This window comes from Manacus candei, unplaced genomic scaffold (genome assembly GCF_025592945.1).
Source record: "Manacus candei isolate 608988 ecotype Guabito, Panama unplaced genomic scaffold, ASM2559294v1 h1tg000017l, whole genome shotgun sequence".
NCBI lineage: Eukaryota > Metazoa > Chordata > Aves > Passeriformes > Pipridae > Manacus > Manacus candei.
Window position 1 is genome coordinate 21,367,037 of NW_026138065.1, and position 18,445 is coordinate 21,385,481.

The 18,445-nt window shown below is 36.3% G+C and overlaps 1 protein-coding gene across 1 annotated transcript in view; it reads left to right on the forward strand.

Moving 5' to 3' along the window:
* The window catches only part of CENPF (centromere protein F), a 38,961-nt gene that overhangs the window by 11,125 nt on the left and 9,391 nt on the right, over nt 1-18,445 (forward strand). The window contains exons 7-13 of the mRNA XM_051783915.1: nt 479-681; nt 3,357-3,482; nt 4,239-4,367; nt 5,970-6,092; nt 10,083-10,218; nt 11,132-14,574; nt 16,075-18,366. Of these exons, the coding sequence (XP_051639875.1) occupies nt 479-681; nt 3,357-3,482; nt 4,239-4,367; nt 5,970-6,092; nt 10,083-10,218; nt 11,132-14,574; nt 16,075-18,366 (6,452 nt within the window). The remainder of the gene's footprint in view (nt 1-478; nt 682-3,356; nt 3,483-4,238; nt 4,368-5,969; nt 6,093-10,082; nt 10,219-11,131; nt 14,575-16,074; nt 18,367-18,445) is intronic.

The window sequence follows — 18,445 nt, forward strand, 5'->3', positions numbered from 1 at the left end:
TCTGGAAGCAAAGACTCACAGTTGCCCCAAACAAATGTTTGTAGTGGATATCTTTCCTTTTAAAAATAATAAAAAAATATAATAGTTATGTCAAATGACATGTTTCTGCATGTTTAAAACCAGGAACAAAACCAAAAGAAACCACACCAGCAGAGGAACAAATTGTCTTTGCCTTTGCAGCATTTGTTCCTAAGCTTGCATGTTACTGTGTTCTCACAAAGTGGGAATTATTGATTTAGAGTCAGCTGTCTTTAAATCTTTATAGTTTTAGTCATCCATGTAGTAGTAGAAGGCAGTTAAAACTTTTGTTTTAACTTGCTGAACATTTTAGAGGGTGTCTACCTGTGTCAGGAACTTGGGTACTTATCAAATATACTAAATATTTTAGAAGGTGTAAGACGCTTGGAAATTTGAGTATGTGGAAGACATACCTTCCAAAGCAGGAAGTATCTTTAATTTTTACTGTTTTAAAATTCAGAGCTAAATTCCACTATTAAAGACCTTGAACAACAACTGCAAGCTCAAGAAAAAGTGAACAGATCCCATGTGAATAAACATCAAGAGACTGAACTGGAGCTGGACAGAATGAAGTTAGAATTAACAGAGAAGGATAAAGCTCTGAACAAAACCAGAGATAAACTGACTCAAATGAGAACACAACTGGATCAAGCTACCACACAGGTAAAATGCTGCATTACACATCTGACTGTCCTTACAATTCATTGCCAGTATTCATGTGTGTCAGTTTTCAGCCATTTTAGTAAGAACCAAGGTTCTCAAGACTTAAGTTTCTTGAGCATTTGCTGAGGATCAAGTTTGGAGAAGTATATGCTCGTTTGATATGTATTACCTGTAAAAACATTAATACTTGTAAGTAGTTGCCCATTTTCTGGAAGGTTCTTACATGACCTCAAGAAATATTTTTTATACTCAGGTAAGACTGACTTGAATTCTGAAAATATTTTCTGATCAAGTTACATAGAGCAACAATGACATCTGGTGGCAAGTTCTGGCCTGAAAGAGACTGTCATGCGACTTCGGTGAAAATCAGAATCTTTTGCTTTTACTACAGGATGTTGTGGGGGCATAGTCTTTGTATTGTAAATTGCTTGTGTTAAATAAAGTCTAGGTAAAAATGCAATGCAAGATTGAGAATAGATGCAGTTTCTAAATGGAATTTCACAACTTAATTCTAAGCAGTTTGGATTAATAGTGAAAAACCAATAGGATAGTACAATTTGCTAAGTCAAAAATTTACAGAGCATATATATATAAAAAGATATCTGTGTATGAAAATCTGATATGGTTCAGGTTTTTACTCATAATCATGCAAAGAGGAGGAGAATGCCAGTGCTTAAAATAATTTAATTCAAACTGCAGAAGGTAACAAGTAAGAAGTTTTCTCTTTTTGTTGATTAGTTAAGTTGCATTACCTACCTAAAGTCCTTTTTCACAGCACTTGACAAATTTGAAATTAGTACACAGATGTCACAATTCCCCGAATCTCCGTATTTCCATCTATCTTTTTAGGGTTTTTTTCCCACTAGTTTGGTTCACCTACAGGATAGGGAAAAAGATGTTTCTGTGTGTATCTTCTCTGGGTATAATAATTGTTATCCATGTTTGCCAGCAAGTTTCTTCATGCTACCAAAGTATGTTGGTAAGCTTCTTCTTCACACAACTCCTGTATTGGTCCTTAAAAAGAAAACTTTTGGATGTTTGCATGTAAACCTTGATCACTCTGCCTTTTCAGAGAGACATCAACATTTGACTATTTTTTAGCTCTGTGAGGAACTGGTTTATGGGAAGTCTTGGCTGGGAGTAAGATAAAATCATACTCTTGACATAGTCCATTGACTTCATAAAGGCACTGTCATCACGGTGAGCTTGTGAGAAGACAGCTGACTCAATCTGACATCTCAATTTCTCTGAAAAAGTCTTTATTTTCTTTATTTAATTTAATTCCCCAGATGACTTGATTCAACTTCTTAAAGGATTAGCATATTATGTATTTAGTTTTGCCTTGTTCGTTTTAAGAGAGCTGAATTGTTTTACTAAGGAACCAAAGGAGATTAAATCCAGCAAAAGGGAAGGGGCAGGGTTATGGAGCTAGAAACATGCCTGGAGAAGGACAAGGAAGAGTGGCATTGCCACCATTTAAGTTGAGATGCAGTCCATCCCTAAGGTGCAGCGCAGCATCTTGCCCCAGAAGGTTCCTTTGGTCCTGCCATCTGAAGATGGCTCCTTACTGTTCTGTTTCTTCTTTCTTGCATTGGAATTGAATCTCTGCCTGCATCCCCTGGACTTTGGATGTAGAACTGCACTGAGATTTTAGATTTTAGTTTCCTGCCTTGTAACCTGAATTTAATACTGGCTTGCCTCTTGTGCACTTGTCTGTCACTGGTGCTGTTCACAGACCTTGACCACAGCACCGCCTCTGTGTTATCAAGTATTTTCACTTCTTTTGAGGTCTGCAGCCTTTCTGTAGTCAAGTTTCCATGTTATCTTACAGGAGCTCATGATCCCTGCAGTCTGTATCTAATAACCTGACATCCCAATACTACTACCTGGTTCTTATTTTCTTATGACTGCTGTTTCACTAACTCATTAAACAGCTCTTGTGGCTGGAAAAAGAGAGTCCCATTCACCCTTTGCCATTTTTCTTACTCTCTGGGGGGAAAAAAGTACATATTTTGCCTTGACAGATTGAATTTGGAATAAAAATAAATTTTTCTTTTTAGGCAGTTAGGTGGGGAATGCTTCACTCTGTTGGGTGACATAATATTAACATAATCAAGTGAGTTAGATGAGAAGCTGACATACTTTTAACATGGAGGTTGCCTAGAAGATAGGCTACTGACTTTTTTTTTTAATTAAAGTTTAAATTTTGAAAAACACTCTTTTGTTGTTGTGGAACACTAAGATAGTTGCCTCTTTTTTCCCTATCCAAATCAACATGCTGAATCACTCTGAAATTCAGTGGAATGTCGAGTTATTTTCCATCTAAACATGTAGTTGCTTAGCAGTTAGCAGTCATTCTTTATTTGTCAGCAAACTGAGATACTGAAAATATAGTCTATTTTTAGTGCCAGATACAGTATATTTCCGTAGACTGTCAAAGACACTGTTTTTCTGAAGGTGTTTTTATTATCGCGTCTGTATATATATATATTTTTTTTTCTCACTAACATAAGCAAATATGAGCTTAATACTTTGGATTGCTAAGAATTAATATGGTACCAGCTAAAGTTATGCTGGTTATATGAATGCTAAAACATTCAGTAGCTGAAAGCAGTCTTTTTTATATGACTTTTTTACATCTTTAACACTTTTGTTTGATAACTAAATTATTATAGGTCCAAATGATGGAGCAAAAGGTGAAAAGATTGTCAGAAGAACTGAACTGCCAAAGACAAAATGCTGAGAGTGTTCGTCAGTCTTTAGAACAGAAAATAAAGGCAAAGGAAAAGGAATACCAACAGGTAAGGCAAGGAGAGCTTTTTAATTTTGACTTCCCTAGGAGACTAAATCACTTGTTTTATCTTGTTTTACATCCTAATAAACCTCTGAAATCTGTGCAGCATCAAAACTATAAGATCCAAAGGCATAGGAACAGACCTCATGAGAAATTGCAAGTACAGCTGTTTAACCTAATGGATGTCTACTTGTCATGTTTAAGATCCACATGTATTATATCATCCTTTTATAGATTTCAGAAATTCTGTTTTGGGAACACTAATTTTTGTGCAACTTTTGCGGCTGCCCTTGTAAGATTATCTTGTTTCTAAGATTATCTTGTTGCTCAGTTCTATGCTAGGTAATATGACTATTTTCTTTTCATGAGAAAAAAAAAAAATCAACCTTCCAGTATGGTACGTAATAGCAGAAGATGAACTTGTCCACATGTATTGTAATGTAATTCTTATAAGAAATGTATCTTTAATATGAAAAATTTGAATGCTATTACTTTCACTGGTTTTAGACTTTTTTTTTTCCCTTTCTGTGATAGGACTGTTGCATAATGAAGTTCTTAAGCAGATGACATAAGTTGGGTTAAGGCCATTCTTGCCTATGTGACATTTGCAGCTGCTTTTAACTGTTGTTTGCTGTGTAAGACAAGTGTCTCTGAGCAGGCAGTACCTCCTAATAAAAATCAGTTGTTATTGCTCCAGTAACCAAAAGAGAGACTTTTTGTGGTCATGTGTTTATTTCTTTGCTACCATACCACTGTTTTCTAGGAACTCTCTTCTCAGCAACGTTCCTTACAAACACTGGATCAACAGTGCAACCAGATAAGAAGCAAACTGAATCAGGAGCTACAGCAAGCCAAAAATGACTTCAACATTCTGCAGGCAGAATTTGACAAAGTAGGATTTTTTTTTTTAATATTAAAACCTGCTACTAGAGATGGTATTTAGTTGTCTCAACATTACTGCCTTCATTTAATTATACCTAAAGGAAAAAGTAATTAATGTGCAGTCTTGTATTAACGTTTTTACAGTTTGTACTAGCTGTTTTGTATTTACCATTTCTCACTGAAATATTATGTATTAAATGTGAATTATAGCTTTTAAAATTTGGGCCTAGTCCACTTTTTACAGGGAAGGAGATGTGAATGCAGACAGTGCAGGTAAAATAAATCTGTTTGAGAGAGAAGCAGCTATGGCTGATCACAAGACAAACTTTATGTAAAAAACATGCAGAGGAGCAGCTTGATGATAGAGCTGCTGATTGACAGGTCTGTTGCCTTTGGAAAAACAACCCCTTTTCATATACTCCAGCCCATGCACTCCTGGTACTTCTATTTTAGCAATGCCACCCCTCATGTGATCCTGCAGAGAACTGATAGAAGACATAAAAGAGCAAGGAAAATATTATATGTAAATTAGCACATGTGTATACATATAGATAGCCCAAGTGTTTGCAATTAATTTAACTCCTTGAAGTGGTTCTCCACAAAATTAGATGAGTGTCAGGGCTTGTGTAAGGAGGAATGTCAGTAAGAAGGAGGTCATCCACAGCTTTGGCAGCAACTAGCTATTAGAACACATTAGTTGTCAAAAACTCACAAATTGCAGGAAGTTAGAAAGCAGCACAAGCCATGAGAGTGGGTGACCAGAAAAGAGGAGTGTTTTAAAATCCTCAAAAAACTCGAGAGCACCTCTCAAGCAGCACAGCTAAATGAATTTCTAAAAGAGACCACAAGTTCTTGAAATTTATATTGAGAAGCCCCACTAACAGACAGCCTGAACTGAAACAGCATTTCCAAAACTGCCTGCAGCTTTCTTGCAGGCTTGTTTTATTTTAGAAATATAGGCATGGGAATACATTCAGTCAAATGTTTTCAGTGGAGGCTTCTTTATGTGCACATTCTTTTGTATATGCTTACCAAAGGAAGCATGATTTCATGGAGAGGAAAATAGGTACCTTCTAGTTCTTTCTTCAAGTAAGGTAATTTATTACCTAATGACCTCAGAGTAGACTTTTTTTTTACTTTTTTGGCCCAATAACAGCATTTCCCACCTTGTTAATTTGGAGCATTATAGGACTATTTTGAAAGAGCTAAAACCTGTTCATTTTTTATAAAATCTGTGTCAATGGAACAATAAGTGCAGTTATGATCCTAGCTTTGTAATATGCTGTGTGAATCAGAAAGGCCATTCTCACTTGTATCCTACAGATATCAATGTGGTGATCTAGCTGCAAGTTGGATATATTAATCTGATTCCAGACAGTTTAGAAATACATGTATTTTAGAGACATACCACCTTTTTTGGTCAGAGGCGAAGGAGTGAGTGGAAAGGCAATAAGCAACTATTTTCTGAACAACAGTAGAGCAACCTTTGTTTCATGTTGGGATAAAATGTAGTTTCATTTTGTAATAGAATGTTGGAGTTCAAGAATGGGAGTTTAAAGAAAAAAGTTATATATGCCTGTGAATACAGTGTCCATTTTCAATATTGTTACAGGTAATGGCAGTGAAACAACACCTGGAACACGATACCAGTGATCTCACCCAGAAGCTGTGCAGAGCAGAGCAGGCTCTGTTAGCAGCCCAGGCTAAGGAAACTGATCTGACAAAAACCTTTGAGGTAACAATGCAGAGGAGTATTTGACAGAATTAATGCATTGAATTGGCAATTTGTAAACACTTAATACTATTGAGCATTTACTCTCATAGCATATTTTTCCATAAGCAATCTTTAAACACTTTTACGGATTATATTAATAATGTATCTTAATTGTAACACAAAACGAGGCCTTCACTAACTGTGGAAATCAGTGCAGTTTTTGGCATTGGCTGCATGCTTAGGATTCATTGCTGTAATGCTGCTGATATGGTTCTAATTCACGTTGGACTTATCTTTTACCAAATTTAGGTTGTGTTTCAAGAGATTCTTGCTTTTGGTTCTTAAATAAAAAAATGTCAATGCTTGTTTGATTTTAAAAGTAAATTCTAGAGTCATTGACTACTGCTTTGATTCATACTGCCAAACTCGATGATTTTATACAAAGACTCACTATATCCTCTTAAAAAAAAAAAAAATAAAATGCATCTTTCTTAGAAGAGACACAGTCTAAAAAATATATAGTGCTGGAAAAAATTTTCCCGCAAATGAAGATAAATTCAGACAGGTTTCTGGATGCTGCCACACAGCTCATATTCACACATGCAGATACCTTTTCACTTTAAAGTCTCCTTTGTCTTCTCAGTTACATTGTTTTGTTTTGGTGGCAACTAGAGCAGCTAGACTTGAAATTGTTACAGTTTTGCCATTAGAGACCTCTCAATGCAAATTTTATCCTTTATTTGGAGAATCAGTAGTAAATAGCAAAAAGAGCTCAATACCTATGTAATCCATGTTGCAGTTTGTTTTATGTAAACACTCTCATTTTTCTTGTTGGCTGCTGTCATCAGCAGATACAATATAATCTGGCATAGTTTCTGCCAAAAATTTACCTGTCAAAATTCTCTGCAAAAATATAAAGTAAAATAGTGGGATTTGTTCAGATCATCACAAATGTTAGTAGAGGTTTAGTATACTGTGAAATTTTAGGTACATTCTTGCTGGTGGTTTGCAATGTCTGGGAGCAATCCCAGCTGTTGGAATCTGACTATTGTTACAACAGCACTTTGCATGGCTTTGGCCCAGTTCACTAGCACTCTTTCATACAATTCCCAGGCACAGTTTAGGAGTTCACATGAGCCTGGGAATCTTCCCAGCAAGTGGTTTGATTAGAGCCACCTGTTTTGGGAGATAAAAGACTTTATGGTACAGATATGGGCTGTTCCATGCCACTTGGCCTCGATGCCAGATAAAGGTCCTTAAAACCTATTTAGTAAATAAATCTAACCAGTACCTTCAGTGGTAAGGCTCATCAAGACAATTTTGTTCTTCCAATGCGGAGGAGGAAAGCCTTTGTCAAGCTTCTGTATATTCTTAGTATAATCTTTCATATTTTTAGACAAATGAACAAAAAAAAAAGAAGGTAGTTTATATCAGATATTGTGGGCTTATACCCTTTCTATATTTGATAGTGGGTCTTTGAGATCCTATTGTCAGAGAGCATCTAATTTGTGGAAAGATCTTTTTTGCTGCAAATTCTTAGGAGTGCTTCATTTTATCTACCAGTCTTGTATCCATCTTACTAGGCTGTAACTATAGTTACATTTTTTTCTTTGTATTTGTTTATCTTGGTCAGACAATTGAACAGCTGGTGATAGTGATGTTGTATTAAAACATGACCAATAAATTTCTAAAGAAGCTTAATCAGGGGAGATTGTAATAATTTAAGAGATCAGTAACACTACGTTCTCTATCTTAAGATTTGCACATGAAAAAGCACAGTATGTGTCTTCTTCACTCTCATAAATGAGTATACTGCAAAAAATTACATTGAATTGCTTCAAAGTCTTGGAGGTTTTGTTGAGAGTAGGCTTTTTTATAGCTGAAGAAAACAAAAGTGAGATTGGTACTTTTTCCCTTTATTAAAGGAGAAATCGTTGCAGTCTTACACTACTTGTCTAACTCTCCAGTGGAGAATACAGTTGTTTTCTGCTGGTTGATCCACTGCCGTGTTTAGTCCTTATTGTATAACAAGACTGGTGTTCCAAAAAAGCTGCAAAGCAGGTACATGTGAGAGATATACAGGATACTCTTTTGAGAGCATATAGGATATTCTTAGTCTAAGGACTACTGAGCTTTGCAATGGTGATATCTCTTCTGACATCATAGTGTGTGGTTTACATTTCGATGGTGCAAGCAAGCCCATAACTATTCCCGGAAAAATTGGTTGGTCAGTCCATGAACTGCTCATAAACCTGCTCCATGGAGAGTTTCTCCAGAGTAATAGTACTACCTGTGCATAGGTTCTGGAATTTGCTTTGGGTTTTGCCCTTTTAAGGGACAATTGCAGAATGGCTAGCTTGAGTAATGCAATGTACAAGTAGAATTGATAACTGAATTGAAAGCAAATCAATTGTTTTGGAAATAGCTTTGGAAAGTGTAAACAGCTAGTTGCTCTCAGATACTTAGTCCACCAAGTTATGTTGAGTGCTATTTATTGGTGAGACCCCATCTAGAATGCTATGTCAGCTCTGGGGTCCCCTGCACAGGAAGGACGTTGACTTGTTGGAGTGAATCCAGAGGAGGGCCACCAAGTTGATTAGAGGGATGGTGTACCTCTACTATGAGGAAAGACTGGGAGAACTGGGATTGTTCTGCCTGGAGGAGAAAAAGCTGTGGGATGACTTAATTGCAGCCTTCTAGTACCTGAAGGGAGCCTACAACAAGACAAAGAAAAGAGGGACTATTTGCAAGGGCATATAGTGACAGGATAAGGGGGAATGGTTTCAAACAGAAAGAGGGTAGGTTTAGACTTGATATTAGGAAAAAATTCTTTATCTAGTCTAGTGAAACATGTCCCTGCCCATGACAGGGGGTTTGGAACTAGATGATCTTTCTGGTCCTTTCCAATCCAAGCCATTCTATGATTACTGGGAATGTTTGTACCAAATCAAAATAATTGGGCATTTCAGCCATTTTAATTTCTTCAGCTTGTTTTTTTTTTCTTTCTATAGATCACCCTAGATTTTCTGATGAATGGGCATGTTCAATTCATGCACTCATATTACATCTGTGTATGGTACTTTGAACACAAGGAGTTTGGATGCTTGTAGTTCTTTGAAAAATTAGGATTGGTAGAAAAGGTTATTAAAATTTATATGTAACTGGGTTTTTCTTTTTTAAACTGTGAGTAGGGAAGGCTATGAGTAGAAGGGAAGGTAACTGTTAGTGACAGTGACAATTTTAATCATGTTCTGAGGGTGATTTATTTATGTTGTTGCAAAACCAAGCCTGCCAAGCTTTTAAATTTTTTCATCCAGACCTTTCCATTTCTTGAGCTTGGCTTTTCGGAATTGGTGCCCATCTGCTAGTAGTAAATGGATGAATAATTGACGATATGTTTCCAATTGGGCCATGCCAGTTCCATACCCCATCTGTTGTCCAGAGCACATGAACTTAGAGAAAAAGGATGAGTTTCCTTAAAAGAACTTTTATTTGGCTTCCTAGATACAATTTAGTTACATAGTTTTTTGTTATTGTTTGTTATTTTGTTATTGTTTGGCTGGTTTTTTTTAAATCAAGTTATTTGAAAGAAAATGCTGTTAATGGCAAAGCATCCATCTGAAAGTGTAAGCACTTCTACATAAAATATTTTGTGCTAATTTTGATACTGTTGCAGGGATTTGTTTACTTAGTTTTCTTCAGGACTGTAGCCCAACTTCATCAGCTCAGATTTTGTAGGATCTATCCTGACCTATCTGTTTGGGGCAGGTCACCTGTTAGTTCTATGCCAACAAGGGGCATGCTGACTATGTCAACTGGCAGCATCTCTTAGGTGCTGTCAATTAGTTAAGAATAAGTTCAGCTTAAGTTCCCAAGCAATGCTTAAGAACCCAGGCATAGCTGCCCAAAGACTTACTAAGATTTAATGGAATATCTTTATTTAAGTGAACTGAATTCTTTGATCTCCTTGGCAATTTAGATGAAATATGGTCTTATTTGGTTTTGGTTTAGGAAGTGAAGCAGGAGAAAAATCGTCTTAACTGTCAACTTGAAAAGAAATTGCAAGAGATCCACCAGCTTGAAGAGGAACTAAATACAATCAAGCAGTCTCTAAAGAAAAGCCAGAATTTTGCAGAAGAGATGAAAAGTGAGTTACAATTTTAAATATGCAGAACTCTTTTTGTATGTTTCCTGCAATAGTGTAAGTTACATTGTGAATTAAGTGAAAAGTTTCTGCTGTGGGATATGATTAGTGTTTTTAAAGAACATTGAGTTTGTTGTAAATGGAAAGGAATTTATTGTCTATCAACATGTACAGTTCCGGAAGATACAAAATTTTGAAAATAATCAAAGGGTACTGAACTTATCAGCTACTTGAATTTCATAAAATCTATTTAAAATAGAAAATTTCTGGTTTGTAATTCCTTTGTGTTTCACAGAGTTGAAAAGAATTAGGGAAATGCTACATAACCACTGATATTTCAGTCTTGCTTGCAGTGTTTATTTTTAGTTGAGAACACAGTTTTTCAGGAGTTGTTGAAATACACCTTGTAGTTCCAGGGAACTACTTAAAAGAGGATAGATTCCCTGCTTTTTTCTGTGCATTGGTCAAACTTCATGTACGATTTCAAAATGAAGCTTTTGTATTTGATTCTGTTCCCCTTAATGACTGACCCAACTTTTCTTTCTGGGTAGAATTAGACATTATTTGGCAGAAGTGGAATATAAGGCAGACCCACACGAATGTCACATATTGAAGTGAGATCTGCCCTGTTAAAAAAAAACCAACCAAACAAACCAAAAACCACCTACAAAATGAGTACTACTTTTTATAAAAATTTGATGAAAGTGAGACACAGAAACAATGTCTGAGTACATAGTGTCTGATAGCCTAAGGTGATATAAATATCCTTTATCCAGTGATATAACTTGAGAGTAATGCTTTGCAGTAGAATGAAAATTGAAAATAGTTAAAGTAAGTAGTAATACTTAATCTAGAAAATTATCTGCAGAATTGCCAGTATTGACTGGCAAAGATTTGATGATGTTTTCATTTACAGATAAGAACACTTTTCAGGAAGCAGAGCTGAAGTTACTGGAAGAGAAATTTAAAAAGCAAGAGAGCTCCCTTTCACTGGAGAAGCTGAAAATAGCTTTAGCTGACATGGAAAAGCAATGTGATTCTATGCAGGACCTACTCAAGGAGAAAGATAATCATATTAAAGAACAAGACAGTAAAATATGTAAAATGGAGGAAGAAGCAGAAGCTTTGCAGAGGATCATTGGGTTCAAGCAGAGAGAATGTGACGAATTGCAAAAAGAGGCTGCTGCTTTTTCTCAGTGGAAAAATGAAACCGATCATCTTATAAATAAACTTAAGTCTGAAAAGGAAGGTATGCTGGCTCAAATTAATGACTTGGAGAGTTCCCTTCAAAGTCAGCAAATCAAAAATCATGAGCATAGTGAGACATTCAGAATGATGCAAACTGAAAGTGACAGGAAAACCGCAGAGATTAAAGAACTTAAGGATATGCTGGAATGTAAAAGTGCAGAATTAGAAGAAAAAAAAAAAGCTTTCAATGAACTTGAGTGGAAAGCAGAATGTTCTGATAAAAAGTACTGTAAAGAGATGGAAAATATGTCCTGTAAAATATTCCAACTTACCAACCAAGTTGCTGAAGTAGAAGAAAAGTTACAGTTAGCAACAAGTGAAGGACTGCAAAGGGAGCAATGTTATCATGACCTGCTTGGTGAATATGAAAAAATCTGTTGTCTTGTAAAAGCAAAAGATACTTCAGAAATGACAGAAGATGGACAAGTTAATTTACAAAGTGGTCAGGATAAGACTCTTTCAGGCAATACACAACTTGCAGCAAATAACTCCAACCCTGATGATCACAGATGTGCAGGAGCTCTTCTAGAAGCAGGAAAAGCTAAGGATCTGGCCAATTTACGAGAGCAGATCTCTTCTCTTGAGATTTCCTTAGTGGCTCAAAAGCAGCTGAATTCAAATCAGCAACAGCAGTATGAAGACTTACTGCAAATAAAGGGTGAAACAGAACAAAGATTACATGCAGTAGAAGAGATGCACAGAAGCTTTGTGATGGACACTGAACAGCACATCAGTAACTTGCAGGCGGATATTTCAGCACGTCAGAAATCAGTTGAAAAAACTTTAGACATTCTTAAGGAAAAGGACATGCAACTGCAAACTCTGAATGAAAGATTCAAAAACAGACAAGCTGAGCTTCAGGATTTAAAGATCAATAATAAACTGCTTGAGGATTCAGTAAGACACCTGGAGCTCATGTCTGGAAAATGGGATTCAGAGAAGAAGGATTTGTCTTCAATGATTTGCTCCTATAGCAAAAAAATTGACGAACTTACTAAAGAAAATGCAACCCTTAGGGATTTAAACAGTGCTTTAAAGCAAGAACAAATAACTTTACTGGAGACAAATAAAAACATTTATAACAGTTTAAAGGAAAGAGAAGAAATAATTTCTGAAATGTCCACAAAACACGAGGAGGAAAGGCAACATATTGAATCAAGAACTGAAGAAATCAAAACAGAGCTTGAAGCTTTGCAGGCAAAGTATAAATTGGTAGAAGAAAATGGAAATGTTATGAGCATTCTGAGAGAGGAGGCAACTGAATTTGAGCAAAAGAAAGCAAAACTAGAACAAGAGAAACAGATACTTAGTGAGAATAAAGATATCTTACGTAAACTAATAGCCTCAGAAGAAATAAAAAAGGATTTGGTTCAAGAACTTCAGCAACTGCAGTCAGAATTTTCCAATGTCCAACATGTGCCTTCTATGGAGCTTGACTGTTTAAGTCAGGAAACGTTAAATGCCAGGGCAACACAAAATACAATGCAAGAGAAATGTGGCCTTGTATTTCAAGACAAGGAGCAATTGGGGAAGGAACTACAAACAAAACATGAACCTCTAATGTGTGAGGTTAGTTGTGAACAGAGACTCTGTTCAGAACGGTTGAGAAAGTCCATGGAAGAAAAGGACATTGAGCTGAATAAATACCAAGTTAAACTTGAGCTTCTTCAAATGGATTTTGAGGACAGTGAACTCTCCCTAGAGAACTACAGGTTAGAAGTGATCCAACTGGAGACTGCTTTAAAAGGCATGGAAGTAGAACTTGAGAAAAGCATGAGAGAGAAAGACAGACTGCAGCAAGAACTACTGTCTGTTAAAGAACTGAAAACTTCAGATTCTTCACTTACTGTATTAGAGGAGGATGACAACTCATTGAGGTATAATTATAATAATGTTTCCCAGAATTCTGGCAAAAGAGGAATGGATGAAAGTTATTCATCAGTCTTGCTGGCATCCTCTTTGCAGGAAACAATAAACCATCTGAGTGAGCTTGAGAAAATGTGTGAGATGTTGCAGAGTGAGACCACTGCTTTAGCCTCTGGATTTAGAGACACAAAAAACAATGGCATCACAAGTATTAATAAAGTAGAAGAGGAGAAAGAGAACATAATGAATACGGATAAAAATTTAAAAGCAGAGAAAGCTATTCTTCCTGATGAACTTATGGATCAAAGTGATCACAGTGATCTGAGAATGTATTCTGATAATAAGGAAATATCCTTCAGACTTAAAGAATGCAGTACTCCTGACTACAAAGATTTAAAGTTGTCCAGGAAAGCAGTTAAGATAGGCTTTGCTGAAATAAGAGAGAGGCTCTCAACTTTCCAGAATGAACATATAAAATTATATGAACAGCACTGCAGTATGAGCTCAAAGATATGCGAGCTACAGTCTTGTATTGAAATACTGAAGGCAGAAAATTCTGCATTGTCGACAAGTCTGAGCAATGCTCATATAGATTCTGTGAGAGTGTCACTATCCTCTAGCCGAGATGACACACTGTCTAAATTAGATGAAACTAAGTCCACATCATCTTCCTCAGATCTTTCTGTAAATCCCTATTTTATAGAAGTCACCAAGGTGGTTGATTCTCATAACAGTGCTGCCTGCAAATGGACGGAGGAAATGAATCAGCTGGAGAGTTCTGCAGAAGTAATTTCAGAAGGTACAACAAAAGCTTTGGTTGAAAATTGTCATAATGATCACAAATTGGACTCTGTTACAGAGCTCAGGAGTATTACTCCTAGAAAATCTAACCTTGAAAATAGAATTGAAGAACTTCAGATGCTGTGTCAGACATATGAGAAGGCCATCAAGGTGCTTGAAGATCAATTTCATGTTCAAGAGAACATGAAAAATGAGGAAATACAAGAGCTGAAAGAAGTCATACTTTCTGAAAGGAAAGAGATAGATCACCTCAAACAACAAAATCTATCTGACAAGGAAGAATGGCAGCAGAAACTGAATAATATGACTATGGAGATGGAGTGCAAACTGGCAGCAGAAAGAAAACAAACTGAGAATCTGTCTTTGGAGCTGGAAGCAGCAAGACTGCAACTACAAGTTCTTGATTTAAGTTCTCATTCACTGTTGTGTGCAGATATTGAAAATGTAAGTACTTGCTGTCATGCAAATCAGTTTTATGTAAGTCTTTTGATTTATGGTCTGCTGAATTTAAATTTTGCAATTAAACCCATTTAAAATTTTGTCCCACAGAAGCAGCACTATTCTTTAGAGAAAGTACAAAAATAATCCATACCTCGAGTTCTTGTTTATGTATCACAGGCTCATGAGGTAAAAAAAATTACAACAAAACCAACAAGTTTATTCTATTAACGTTGTGTAATAATTTGCACTACTCTCTTGGTTTTTCTTCAAGTCTATGTCAGTATGGATCTGGCTGTGTTAGTAGGTGTCATGCACTGTGTGTATCTGTACTGTGTGTACCTGTGCTGTGCTTAAACACTTAGACTTTTCATTTAAAGTCATTTAAATGACTTTAATGGTCATTTAAAGATACACACACTTCCCACGTCCCTTCATGGAACAAGCAGACTAGGACTGCAACCACACCTCTAATTCTTTCAGTGTTGTCAGCAGTAGAACAGAATGAGCTGGTAGCAAAACAGTTAAATTTCATTTCAGCCTGAATTTCCTCAAAACACATAAGGGAACAAAAATGTGGGAGTCAGCACTGTCTTTTTTTTTTTTTTTTTCAGTGCTGTGGGTGGCATGCAACCAGTGAGCTAGATTTTGCTGCTCCTTGTAAGGAGTGACAGAATCAAAATTTATTCAGAATGGTGATAAAACAATCTAGTGTTATTAGACTAATTCCCCTTAAATATAAATGGAACATCTTGAATCTCTACATTTTGGGCAACTGTGAAAAACTGAGCAACTGCTCCTTGCAGAGAAGAAAATCTTTAATGTGTTGCTTGCAATTCACATGGAGCACCCACACTGATACACAGACACTAGAAGGAAGAAATACTCTTCCTTACCTTCTATAGCTGGAGGTTTCTAAAGATGGAGTGTGCAATTTAGATCTTTGAGATGCTGCCTTTAGACACAGTTCTTTTCTGGAGTCCTCAAGTTTTGAAGTTACACATTTTTGTTTCAAATGAGAGCATCAGGTGGCGCCAAATACAAGCCCAGCTCTGACAGACGGTGGTAATTTGGAAAAGGTATTGTTTGAGGATTTGGGCTTGTGTCCCTTGAAGATTCTCTGGTGTCCAGTAGAAGGTGTGCAGTAAATTTTCCCCCCTTATTGATACTAGCAGTTTTTCACACTGTCATGCAGACACCTATTGTCCCAAAATACAGAGATATGTGGTACCTTTGCACTTAAACTTTTTGTAAATTTGGCTGAAATTTCTCCCTCAGTATCTTTAAGCCTTTTAGCCAAATATGCATGTGTGTATAAATAAGTGTAAATCCTTTCCACAAGAAAACAGATTGTTAAGTAGAGAAGAATGCTATCTATTTATTTCACATGAGCAGGAGCTTTACTAGTTGAAGAAAACTTCTTAAAGTCACCTTGTTTTTTTCTTGTATGTATTCTTTTTTCCCCTCCCTTTTTTGTTTTAATGGATTGATTCTTAATCCTTGCAGAATGCAGAACAAGAAAACAACAGTTCTTATCGATTGAGAGTGCCTATTGAAAACTCATCTCTGAAAAGCAATAATCTTAAAACAATACCCATTGAGAAAATGGCTGCAGGAGATGCCTCTGTGTGTGAAAATGTAACCAAGACCACTGAAGTAAGATTAATGGAAGATTATACTGAGAAAATTTCTGGAGAACAAGAGTGTATAAATATGTCAGGAAAAATAAACAGCTCTTCGGTCCATGGCAATGCATTGTCATTTTCCAGCAGTAGTTTTTTGGGTGCTGGGGATTTCTACGAAAATCAAATAACCACTGAAACGCTTCAGGAAGAGGCAAACCAACAGACTGCAGAAAATTTGAAGCTGATCTATGAGACAGAGGAAAGCCACAAACGTGTTGATTTAATAATAAAAGTTGAGCAATTAAACTCAGAGCTGAACTTTCAGAATGCACAATTAATTTCAAATAGCTCAGCTTTTGCAGAACTGGAGGAAGCTACTGCAGTTGTTAAGGAGGAAAACTGTGACATAAAGGAAAAACACAAATCAGTTTCTGTCAATAAGCAGCAATTATCTCTTCAAGTAGTCTCGTTAGAAAAAGAACCTGTGAGTGTAAAGTCTGAGGTGGAGCTCTACAAAGTTAGATCGTCTAATGCAGCAGACATGCTCGATGATGTAGAAATGACAAAGAGAGATTGTCATGAACAATTTCTTGCAGTTGAAAACGAATGTAGGAGTCCAAAATCTGATCAAGTTAATACTGAGAGCCATGCCTTGTTCACAGAGCATGACATCGAAATGCTTCAGGCAAAATGTCAGCAATTAGAAAGGGAGAGGGAGGTTAATCTGAAAACTATTTCTAGCTTTCAAGAGCACCTTGTTTCAGTCACAGCTGAAAGAAACCATATTGGCCAAGAACTGAGTATTTTGTCTGAAAATAAAAAAGAACTGGATCACAAGTATCAAAAGCTCCAAGAGAAATTAAAAGAGCTAGAGTCAACTAAGGTAGATTCAACTGAATTCATTAGAAGATTAGAGGGTGAAGTGAGGACACAAGCAAATCTGCTTGAGACTGCAAAATCTGATGTAAATCAATTATCAAATGAAAAATATCATCTTCTTCAGAAGCTGCAAAGTTTAGAAAATGATGCTGTGTCTTTTGCCTTAGAAAAATTCCAAAATGAAGCAGCAGATTTGAAGAAGCAAAAAGAGCTGATGGCAAGAGAATTGGAAATGATGCAGAGTAAATTAAGTTCATCAGAAATAGAAAATTCAAAGCTTTCCAGATCTTTGGAAAGCTTGTTAAGGGAAAAAGGTGAACTTACTTCAGGATTCCGTGTAGCACAGAAAGAAGTAGATGAATTGCGATGTGGAATTGAGAAGCTGAAAGTAAAAATTGAATCTGATGAGAAGAAAAAACGCCATATTACTGAAAAGCTGAAAGAGAGTGAACGGAAAGCTGACTCTCTTCTGGATAAAATAGAGAGGCTTGAAAGAGAATTGGAGATGTCAGAGAAAAATCTAGAAGATGCAATTATTCAGGTGGAGACTGCTAAAGCAGAGGCAGAAACATTAGCAACAGAGATGGAAGAGACAACTGAAAAGCTGAAGTGTTCAAACTTAAAAATTGATGTCCTCACCTCAGAGAAACAATGTCTGGCTAAAGATTTAAAAGAAATGCAAGAAAAATTCCTTGAACTAGAGTCTGTGAATTTGACTACAGCAAAACTGTTAGAAGAAAAGGAGGAAGAAAAGATGCAAATCAAGGATGAATTTGAAAATACTGTGGTATTGCTGAGATCTGAGCTCAAAGATATGACTGAGAAATTAGAGTTTTCATGCAAGGAGGAAGCAGATGCTAAAGCAAAAGAACAAGTCTTGGTTAAGCAGGTGGCTCGTCTTGAGCAAGATAAAACAATATTATTACAGCAATGTCAGGAAATAAAAGATGAAAACATCAAATTGGATCAAATGAAGGAAGTACTTGTTCAAGAATTGATGGACTGTAAACAAAAGCTCAATGAAAATGTACAGGAAAATGGTGCTCTTCAAAAGCAGGTGAAAGAAACAGAAGAACTGTCTTTACAGCTGACACGTATGCACCATGAGCTTGAATGTTGGCACCAGGATAAAAAAGGGCTGCAGAATTTGGTTGCTGAATTGAAGCTGAAGGAGCAACATTTTTCTGATAATGAAACTTTTCCAGATATCCTGAACATTCTAAAAATGTCTTATAAGGACCTTGAGAAGGAACTGGAATCTACACTTTGTGAAAAGAACACTTTATGTAAAAAGGTAATACCCTTTCCATTAGGGTAGTGTTCCCCTTTTAGGAGTGAGGATAAAGTGTCCTCTGGGTTTATCATTTCCTCAA